The following is a 10,901-nucleotide window of genomic DNA, read 5'->3' as shown; positions in this document are numbered from 1 at the left end:
AGAGACTCATTCATTGGCTGCCTCCTGCAAGCCCCTTATTGGGGATTGAGCCTGCAAACTTGGGCAGGTGCCCTTGACAGGAATCGAATCCAGGGACCCTTCAGTCTGCAGGCTGACACTATCCACTGAACCAAACCAGTTAGGGCAATTTTCATTTTTTATTGTACATTTCCTTTTTGTTAAATTTTCATTTACATTTCATGTCCTTCTTGTTTTTAAAGTGTTTATTTATAGACAGTATATTAGACATGTACTATATATAAGAAAGGTTAAAACAGGACCATTTGGGGGTCTGGAAAGTATTAATTCAGTTTATATTGTTGCTAATGGGAAAAAATGATTCAGTTTTCAAATAGCCTTCTGGAATGAATTAAGTTTGTAAAACAAGATTCCACTGTAATTGCTTGTGATCGTTCCACTCTATAAATGAGCAAACGGACTAGAAGTGATATAATAACCCAAGTCACAAAGAGAAGGCAAAGCTGAAATTAGTTCATTCCTATACTGAGGTGTCTACGTGCCATTCTACAGTGTGGGGATCAGGAAATGAAGTAACATACAAGACTGCTGCCGAAACCGGTTTGGCTCAGTGGATAGAGCGTCGGCCTGCGGACTCAAGGGTCCCAGGTTCGATTCCGGTCAAGGGCATGTACCTGGGTTGCGGGCACATCCCCAGTGGGGAGTGTGCAGGAGGCAGCTGATCGATGTTTCTCTCTCATCGATGTTTCTGACTATCTCTCTCCCTTCCACTCTGTAAAAAATCAATAAAATATATTTAAAAAAAAAAAAGAAAAAAAAAGACTGCTTAACTTACCAAGAACCTAGGACATATGGATTTTGTATCACTGATTTATATGAAGGTATATGGGAGGCTTTAAGAGATGGTCTTCAGAATTTACCTTCAAGGGCTTCTTAGAAAAGATGCCTTAAAAAAAAAAAGCCTTAAGATTAGTGGATGCGTCTCTAACACTTCAAAAGACTGTACTGTCCAGCTACTGAGGTGAAGAATCAAACTTAGACTTATCTCAGGAACAAAGACCAAAAGACTGCCTTTATCGCTCTAAACCTTGTCAATTACTTTGGATTTAACTCCAGAGAGGGCTGGAGGACTAACGCCTAGAAAGCTGGAAACAAAGACACATACACTTCCAGGTGTGGACTTTTATTTTCACAAAAAGACAACATTGCCTTCCCACATACAAGTATTTACAAAACCCAACTGATTCACCCATCAAGAACCTGGGTTTTTTCCACTTCTCAACATGGTTGGGAACATGGAAACATTAATACCCACATAATTCCCAGAGTTGGAATTTATCCATCAAACAGTACAGATTACCTAAAAGTGCACTTACCTGCACAACTCATCCTAAGAACCTCAGTGATACAAACCTCACCGCCAAGGTTTCACTAACCTGTTTGGTCTCACACCATGCAAACCTGAACAAGTATGCTGCTATGCTAAACTGAAACTCGGTTCTCAGGTTCTCCTTACAGATAAGAAGGTTCTCAACGCTTTAGCAACTATACAGAATATGAAGGTTTATTTCAAAAAGAGTACATTCTTTAAAACCAGGGTACACAGATGTACTTCATGTAACAGTACCTTCTGCAAAAAATAGGTTACATAATACTCAGAAATGCAAGGAACAATCGTATTCTCTAAAAATTAGACAGCAGACCTTTTCAGCTTATACAGCCTTCAAAATGGGAGGCTGAAAATGCTTGGTGACATGTAACTCTATAGCCTGATACCAGAGCCAGGCTGCAAATGAAACTACCACCACACAGCTGCAAACTACCCTTTCTATTCACACGGTATTAAACAAAATGGTTTTGATTACAATCTTTTCCAATGTGTCTTGGTGCTACAAGAAAAAAAAGTTGAATGATACACAAAACTATTAAAAGTTACAACAGAACTATTTAAACATCTTCTCCAAAATTGAGAAAAGCAATCATGGTAAATTTTAAAAAAGGGGAATAAAGAAAAGTCTGAACGAACTCTCAAGCAAGTCAGAGGTCCTCGTCGTAAGTAGTCAAATAAAGTTTACTGGAGATTTCAATAAATTATTTTGAAACCATGGCAGAGAGCTAATTTTCAGAATCGTCGTGGAGGCCCGCTTTTAAATGGCTTAAATCCAGAGCCACTTCCTCTTGGTATGGAATTGCCACCAATTTGCACAATTCTATTAATTGGGGAGGCATTACTGAAAAAGGAGCAAAAGAAAAAAAAGTCAGAGAACAAAAGGACAAAAAATTACAGTTAATACCTACAAAGTGCTTATAATTTACCAGGCACTATTCTTTGTACTTTACCCATATTAAGTTAAGTTCTGTTTTCAATAGTCCTACCCATCCCACTTTACTGATGAAGAATCTGACATCTGGAGGTTAAGTAACTTGTTTAAGAGCATAGAGGGAGAACTTGAATTTGGGTGGTTGAACTTGCCTCATAGAAAGCCATTTAAGGGCATACACATGAGTGGACTATAGCAGTGGTTCCAAAGTGTGGTCCCCAAATCAGCATCAACTAGGAAGTTGAACCTCTGACATAGAGATTATTTTATATATATACTAGTGGCCTGGTGCACAAAATTCATGCACGGGGGGCAGGGGATCCCTCAGCCCGGCCTGCACCCTCTCCGATCTGGGACATCCCTTTTGCAATCCGGGACCGCTATCTCCTAACTGCTCACCTGACTGCCCCTAACCACTCTGACTGCTGGCCTGCTCGACCCCAACTGCACCGCCCCCCCCCCCCCCACCACCACCACCAGCCTGCTCGCCCTCAACTGCCCTCCCCTCCTGGCCTGATCGTCCCTAACTGCTTCTGCCTCGGCCCCGCCACCATGGTTTTGTCCGGAAGGATGTCCAGAAGGTCTCCCAATCTAATTAGCATATTACCCTTTTATTAGTATAGATATATATGAAAAAGACTCACCAAAAACCCCTAAATTTTGGGAGATAAAAACCTACAGTGAAATGGGTTTTATTAAGTAGAATAAAACCAGTTATAGAAAGGTCTGACTGCCAGGCTGAGGAAATCTGGATTAGCTCCTGTGACCTAGAGAAGCTGCTTGTGGTTCTGAGCAAGTAAATGGTATAATACAACAGTTTCAGCCCGGCGGGCGTGGCTCAGCACTTGAACATCCACCCATGAATCAGGAGGTCATGGTTTCGATTCCCAGTTGGGGCATATGCCCAGGTTTCAGATTTGATCCCCAGTAGGGGGCATGCAGGAGGCAGCCTATTAATGATTCTCTCTCATTATTTATGTTTCTCTCCCTCTCTATGAAATTAAAAAAGAAAAAAACCACACCATATATATATATTTTTTAAAAGTTCCAGTGGTTAAATTTAGAAATAGTGTGAATAATGGAGCAGAAAAAAAGACTGATTTGGGAATATTGAATAGAAGCTGAAATGAGGAAGAAAGCATAGCTGTTAACAAATGTTTTTTAAAAACTGTACCATACTTAGAAATTTATACTAGGAATGAAGATAGACAAAGTTGAGGCCCATGGTCTTCCAGTCTGGGTGAATGAGGTATTAGTGGCACTGGCAAATTAAAAAAACCTAGAGGCAATAACTGGGACATGAAGGTTTGAAACAGGAAAAGAATGAGTTGGATGTGACCTTGAATTTATGGAGACAGCAGGCCATTTACATGGAGATCACAATATAGAACTCCATTTGAAGAAGCCAGCAAATTGGATCAAAAAGGTAGAAAGGAAATTATGATTCATTAGAAAGAGTGTTTAGAAAAACAAACAAACACAAAAAAGCAGTAGAGAGAAATAGTGCCCAAGACCTAAGATAGTAAAGGACTCTATATTTATCAAGAAACGAAGGCATTGGTGACCTTCAAAAACCAAGGACAGAATGAGTGATGAGGCTGTGCAGGCACAAGTAGAAATAAACACTTAAATTTGATGGTAGGTGCACCCAATAGAATAGCAGAAACTTGGGTTAGTAAGCCAACCCAATATGGCTTCTAAGACCAGTCAATGGGAAAGAAAGAAAAGCATGCGAGAGAGGAAGAGGCCAAAGACTTGCCTACTGAAGGACCCTATGGGGGTTGGTGTGAAAAGAAAATAGCGCTTGCCTCTTAGCCTATGAACAGGCTGTGGGTTAAATGTCCACCAGTTTTGCTAGAGTTATTTGAAAAGGAAGGAAGCAGAACAGACTTTCAGTTTTCTTCTTCCTTTCTAGGAATTTTAGGAATGACAGATAGTGAACAAGAAGATGGTTCCAACTTGAAATTAATGTTCATTATCTACCGGATTCTGACATACATTCAGGCGTGTATCTAGATCAATATGCCAGAATGCCAATCAATTAACTTACCATGAGGAATATAACTGCAAAAATTAACATCAGTTGCCCTGCATAAAATCTCCTGGAGATTTTGAGTTAATATGGGGAAATAGTTGGGCAAGGGGTGTTGCTATACAATCTCTCAGAAGCTATCATGACCTTTAAGGAAAGGATAAAGATATGGTTGTGTGCTGGCAGAAAATTTTTAACTAATTACCTACTTACCTTGTATGTTGGGCTATCATGTTTGCCCCTGACCGGCCATCACCCATTCGCCTTGCATCATGATAGCCAGGCCCTTGAGAAGGTGGGCCATGCCACTCTTTTCTTGGTCCGCTTGCATCTCGTCCATGGCGTTCAACCACACGTCGCTCTTCAGGGTAGTGCTAAAGGCCATATTAAAAGAGAATTGATGACACCCTCATCCTCACACCAATTTACTTGTGCTAGTATGCTTTTATTTATTTATTTAATTTTAATTTTTACTATTGATTTTAGAGAGAGGAAGGGAGAAAGACAGAGATGAGAGAGAGAGAGAGAGTGAGAGAGAGAGAGAGAGAGAGAGAGAGAGAGAGAACATCGGTTTGTTGTTCCACTTATTTGTGTATTCACTGGATGCTTTTTTTTTTTTTTGGATGCTTCTTGTTATGCGCCTGACCAGGAATCAAACCCGCAACCTTAGTGTATTGGGATGATGCTCTAGCCAACTGAGCTACCTGGCCAGGACACCAGTGTGCTTTTAATGTCAGAAGCAAATTAGTAAGATGTCTGGGAAGAGAAAAGAATTAATAATAATAATACAACAACAAATATAAAGGGTTTCCTTCTATTTTGCATTAAGAAGCTACAGAGGGTGGGTAGGGGGAAATGATTCAGCACTGTAATTTCCATTTCTATACCTTCTAGCACCCAAGTATTTTGTGAATGCTGAGTATTTCTGGATCTCTATATAATGCCTGGATCTATATATGTAAGAAAGCATAGTGAGAGGTCTTAACCTTAAGACAAATTAGTGTATATGATCAACATGTGAACAGCACATAAAAACAGGAGCTGTCATCTTATTTTATAGAGTGCTATGGCTAGTTAGTGCTATGGCTCTGACAAGGTCTTATATCCATGACTATAAAAAACAGAATACCAAACACAAAGAAACAAAAGCCACAGAACCTAGGAGCTGAGGAAAGAAGAGTCAAACTTTATGATACTTAACTCACAGAAAATAGAGTTAAAGGAACCCTAAAGAGAACACTGGTAGAACAACTTATTGATGAAAAATAGAATTTTCGAGGGAGGAACAGGATCTCTCCCAGGACATCTTTCCTAATGAATATCTGAACGCAGAGGGCTGGCCTATGATACGGCCCTGGTTTCACTCTAACTACAGCAGGATGTCTGATTATATACCCAGGCTTAAGGTTTACAGGTAAACAGCTCAATGAAATGATCTACTGAATATTTCCACTTATTAGAAACATTAAAGCTGATAATGTCACCAGGCCCAAATTTATGTCATAAATGCTCTAAATAATCAGAAAGTATACAGTGGTATTAGCAAGAATGCCAAGGGATTAAATTTTTTTCTAGTAAAAAAAGTCCCTAAAAGCCCTGGCCCATTGCTCAGTGGTTAGAGCATTGGCCTGTGGACTGAAGGGTTGTGGGTTCGATTCCTGATCAAGGGCACATACCTCATCGAGTGCCTGCAGGCTTATACTCCAAGTGCGGCACCACAGTGTCTACAATGAGTGATTTGCACTGTGGAGCACAGCTACTGAGGAGTGGCAAAGTGCCTTCTGGGGCAGCCACGGAAATACTTTTGTCTGATAACTGAGGCTTGACTTTGTCAAACAGCTCTTTGTTGTACCTACCTTTGCTTTGTCAAATGTAAATCAGATAATAAACCTGAGTATCTTCTTAAATTAAGAAGAAGAAAAAAAGGGCACACACCTCAGTTGCCCAGTAGGGGTGTGTATGGGAGGCAAGCAATCAATGTGTCTCTCTCATACAGATGTTTCTCTCCCCACCTCTAACTTCCACTCTCTCTAAAAATCAACAGAAAAAATATCCTCAGGGGACGATTAATAACAACTACAACAACAACAAAATGAACAAGAATTTCAGGGTTAATATCCAACTTCTTTGAATTACTGATGTTCAACTACTGACAGTAAAATATGAAAAATACGAAGATTTTTTATAGGAAACTAGTCTCCCAGTCATTCTAATCAACCAATCTAGGCCACATCAAAATGATAAGTCCTCTAAAGTGATTTCCGAAGAGCTGAGCATAAACCTTCATTAGCACTTACCTGTGCTCCACTTCCTCGGTCTGTAATGACCCTTTCTCCTTCTCTGTTGCCATAGCTGGAAGCGTTACTGCGACTCCCGGGTGGGGCCCCTCTTACACTGTGTCCTGACACTTCTCTCCCAGATCGCTCTGGCCTTTCAACTCTGTTAAACAAAACCCCAAAAGGTATGCGATCAAAATTCTATTATAACTTTCTTTTAACCCAAATGCAATATATACCACCATAGAGGCATTAGAAACTACACGAATACCTTGCTTCCCGTTTGTCACTGGACATGCCTCCTTCACTTTTCCAGGTGGAGGTCCTAGAGGGAGTGGGCCCTGCTTCTCGTGGATGTCTCGGGTGAGTGATATCAGGCCTATCGTGAATGATCACGGTTCTCCTCTCTTCTCGCTCCCCTCGTACTTCACGCCTGTCTGTTTCTCTAAGTTCATTTCTTGGTGGTGGAGGCTCATTTCTCCTGGAATCACTGAAATTTTTGGGATACCTTTCAAAACCTGGATCTTCTCTTCGTGCAGTAGGACGTGTTTTTTTCCCGTCACTTTGACCAACAAAGCGTTCTCGCCTATTGTTTATCCAAAACAAAGAACATAGGTCCTCAGAAGTACTTACTTGGCCTTATTCTTCTTAACTTTATTTACATAATCTACAATAGTTACATCTTCTATAAAAATTAACTTAAGGCAAAGCCACCAAAATATCCACAATTATTGATTACTAGAGGCCTGGTACACAGATTCGTGCACGGGTGGGGTCCCTCAGCCTGGCCTGCACCCTTTCGCAATCTGCGACCCTTCGGGGGATGTCGGACTGCCAGGTTTCGGCCTGAGGGATGTAGCAGTGCCAAAGCAGCAGGTGGCCGGATGGGAGCCCCAGCCAGGGCTGGGCACAGCTCCACCACTGCTCATCCCAGACCTGCTGCGCCTGCTGCCACCACCTTGTAGCACTGCTGCAGAGGCAGGAGAGGCTCCCATCACCAGCTGAGAGCCTGGCTTCTGACAGAGCTACGCTCCTGCTGTGGGAGCCCACTGACCACCAGGGGGCAGCTTCTGTGTTGAGCATCTGCCCCCTAGTGGTCGTGCGCATCATAGCAACTGGTCGTTCGGGTTGTTTGGTTGTAATGGTCACTTAGTCTTTTATATAGATAATTAACTCATAATCTCTTAAACTGAGGAAAATGTCTGGCATGATGGTTGGTTTTTTAGCATCCAGGAGGGATTACGTCAAACATTCAAGGCACTGCCAACCTGAAGGGTATTTCACTGCTCTTAACAATTGAGGCACATCCAAAGCTAATAGTATTCCCACTTAGTTTTAAAGGTTAAGATAAAGCCAATCCTTTCCGGCGGTGACGACCTCCCCACAACAATATGCCTTTTGCTAAGAATCTCCTCCATCCCTCTCCAGAAGAGAAGAGGAAACAAAAGAAGAAACACCTGGTGCAGAGCCCTAATTCCTACTTCATGGATATAAAATGCCCAACCTGCTATGAAATCACCACTGTCCTTAGCCATGTGTATTGGTTGCTCCACTGCTCTCTGTCAGCCAACAGGAGGAAAAGCAAGGCTCACAGAAGGACGCTCCTTCAGAAGGAAGCAGCACTAGAAGCACCTCAAATCAAGATGAGTGGGAAACCATCCCAATAAACACATTTTGGATTAAAAAAAAAAAGAAGATAAAGCCAACCCACTTAACGTTGTTATGGTGGCCTATCAAACTAATTTTTAATACTGAATCATATTCCCAGGAACAAAACTGAACATGCAAAAAGAGAACAGATGAAATCACTGTGCTGTGTGCTGGGAACTGGAGAGTTCTGCCAAGATAATCTGGGCCTACATAAGACTTGGGAGTTATCTGTCTGAGATAAGCCCAGAAAACAGTAACTCAGACCAAAAAAATGTTCTGTTCACCAGTATCCCCAAAAGGAGACTTTACTCCAACAAGTAGTATATGAAAATGAATCTACTGTCTCTATTTTCCTAAAGCCTTTTTATATTTTCTAAATTAATGAGTGCTAAATACAGTTTTATTATGGCAATTTTTAGTTGATTAGTTGTTTTTCCTTGGCTACCTCTTAATTTTCTTCATATTACAATCCTCTTTAGCTGTCCCTTATAAATTCTATATTATAAAACATGAGCAATTTGAATGACTGAGAGAAGTTGCTGCCATTCACAGGCATTATTTGGACAGTTCACAGAACTCATGAATAAAATGAGGGCGTTTTGTGTGTGTGTGTTTTTTAAGAATTTTTTTTTTTTTAGAGAGAGAGGGAGAGGGAGAGGGAGAGAAACATTGGTTGCCTACTGCATGCCCTGACTAGGGATCGAGCCTGCAACCCAGGCATGTGCCCTGACTAGGAATCAAAATGGCGACCGTTTGGTGCACAGAACTATCCTCAACCAATGGAGCCACACCAGCCAGGATAATGGTGTTTTTTAAATTTTCATTTTTGTTCTATTTTATTATTTATGTTGCAGCATTTTTATATTTGGAAAGGAGAATACAGAGCATAACAGAAAGTAAAGGAAAACGAAGGTCTGCAACTGAACTGATGACTTTTCCATGGAGTATAACAACTGCTATGTAATTATTTTAGTAAATTCGACATTTGAAGGGAAGACTTCTTATATCAGCAAAAGGGTCAAACATTACATTTTTGAAGCCTAGAACTTATTTAAATTAAAAAAAAAAGTTGGTCTAAAATCATTATAAAGAATACATGGACATCGGTCTGCCAGCTGAACTGTCCATTAGAGTAAATCCTGACGGGACAAGTTAGCTGTGGTTGACCCCTGTGTGGCAGTACAATGTCTTGTCTTACTGCAAAAGGACAAAAGCTGCTAGGAGGTTTAGGTTCTTTAGAATAGAATTTTTAAATAGGCAGTTTAGTCTTTGAGGGTTTCTCGAAGTGTAGAAAGCCATCATGTAAACACTACATGTTTAATCATTTTAGAGTGGTGGCCGCTCTCTTTAGGAGTTGGTCCACAAAGTGAATTTCAACGATTCATGTTTTCCATGGTCGTTTCTGATTATCTTTCCCACGAGAGAAAGGAAAAGGGAAAGAAGAGCGACACCTTGTGCGTGTGAATTTGGGACCTGTTGGCCAATGGGAATGTCACTCCATGGAAATACAGGTTCTCCATGGAAATACAGGTTCAGCTTGTTCACACTTGTTACTGTGTAGCTTCTAAGCTTGGTTCTTAGATTTGTTTCATATTTTAAACTAGTTCCATTTCACAGTTCTAATTATTCAAACCAATTTTTACAGCCTCCTGGGTAGGTCATCTTGACTCTTGAATTATAATATTTTGAGATGTTTTCACACCAAAAAGTGCACAGAGTGAAGGCAATTTACAGCAAACAAAACAAAACAAATACACAGCTTATTTCATTTGAAAAACAAAAACCAAACATACGATTTGTTTTGAACACTCAGTTCTGATCTATATACTTTAAGACCTATAGATTTTAAGAGAACCAAACTTATCACTAGCAAGATTCATATACTAAATACAACAATTTTCAACATAATCTATTTACCTTTCAAAAGATGAAGACTGTACTGATGAACTCTCAGGAAACCTGCCCCTCTCTCGGTGATCAAAGTCATTAAATCTGTTCTGTTGGCGAGAGTAGTCAGATCCATGGCTGAATCGTGCATCAGTATCTAGAGACAACTTTTTATTCTCGCTCCAGTAAGGATCATCTCGCCTTGAAGAGAAATATTTGCTAATTTATATAAATTAGTATTACAATAACCAAACAACACTTACTTGGAGTCATACATACCACATGCTAGGAACTGTGGATACAGAGGGCTAATAAACTCAAAACACAAAACATTTTGTTACAAGAACGAGCTAGCAACAAATTATTAAATTATGTAAAGTCATATAGTGTTAGAGGAATTTCACAGGAGAGAAAGTAGTTGAAAAATTGTCTGCTTTAAAATTATCAGATGGAAAAGACAAATGAGGTAAAACATTCAATATACCATTTTAGCAGTAAAATTCTTTTTTTTTAATGTGCTTTTTTCATTTGTTTTGTTAATATATTTTTATTGATTTCAGAGAGGAAGGAAGAGGGAAAGAAAGATCAAAACATCAATGATGAGAGACAATCATTGATCGGCTGCCTCCTACATGCCCCCTACTGGGGATCAAGCCCGCAACACGGGCATGTGCCCTTGACCAGACGCAGGACCCTTCAGTCCACAGGCCAACCCTCTATCCACTGAGCCAAACCAGCTAGGGCTAGTAGTAAAAT

The 10,901-nt window shown here is 40.4% G+C and overlaps 1 protein-coding gene and 1 pseudogene across 3 annotated transcripts in view; one reads left to right on the top strand and one right to left on the bottom strand.

The window, feature by feature from the left end:
- Positions 1-1,522: 1,522 nt before the first annotated feature.
- The window catches only part of SLTM (SAFB like transcription modulator), a 52,085-nt gene continuing 42,706 nt past the window's right edge, over positions 1,523-10,901 (bottom strand). For both annotated transcript variants that reach the window (XM_081083913.1, XM_081083914.1), the window contains exons 17-21: positions 10,176-10,346; positions 6,880-7,194; positions 6,630-6,771; positions 4,546-4,706; positions 1,523-2,210 (exon numbers count right to left, since the gene is read on the bottom strand). In XM_081083913.1, the coding sequence (XP_080940039.1) occupies positions 2,102-2,210; positions 4,546-4,706; positions 6,630-6,771; positions 6,880-7,194; positions 10,176-10,346 (898 nt within the window). In that variant the 3' untranslated portion in view covers positions 1,523-2,101. The remainder of the gene's footprint in view (positions 2,211-4,545; positions 4,707-6,629; positions 6,772-6,879; positions 7,195-10,175; positions 10,347-10,901) is intronic.
- LOC308513799 (small ribosomal subunit protein eS27-like) lies at positions 8,000-8,234 on the top strand (annotated as a pseudogene). The gene has a single exon. The product of its transcript is annotated as a small ribosomal subunit protein eS27-like (transcript).

Source organism: Myotis nattereri (genome assembly GCF_964212035.1).
Source record: "Myotis nattereri genome assembly, chromosome: 1".
In the NCBI taxonomy this organism is placed as follows: Eukaryota; Metazoa; Chordata; class Mammalia; order Chiroptera; family Vespertilionidae; genus Myotis; species Myotis nattereri.
This window is presented reverse-complemented; position numbering and strand designations above follow the sequence as displayed.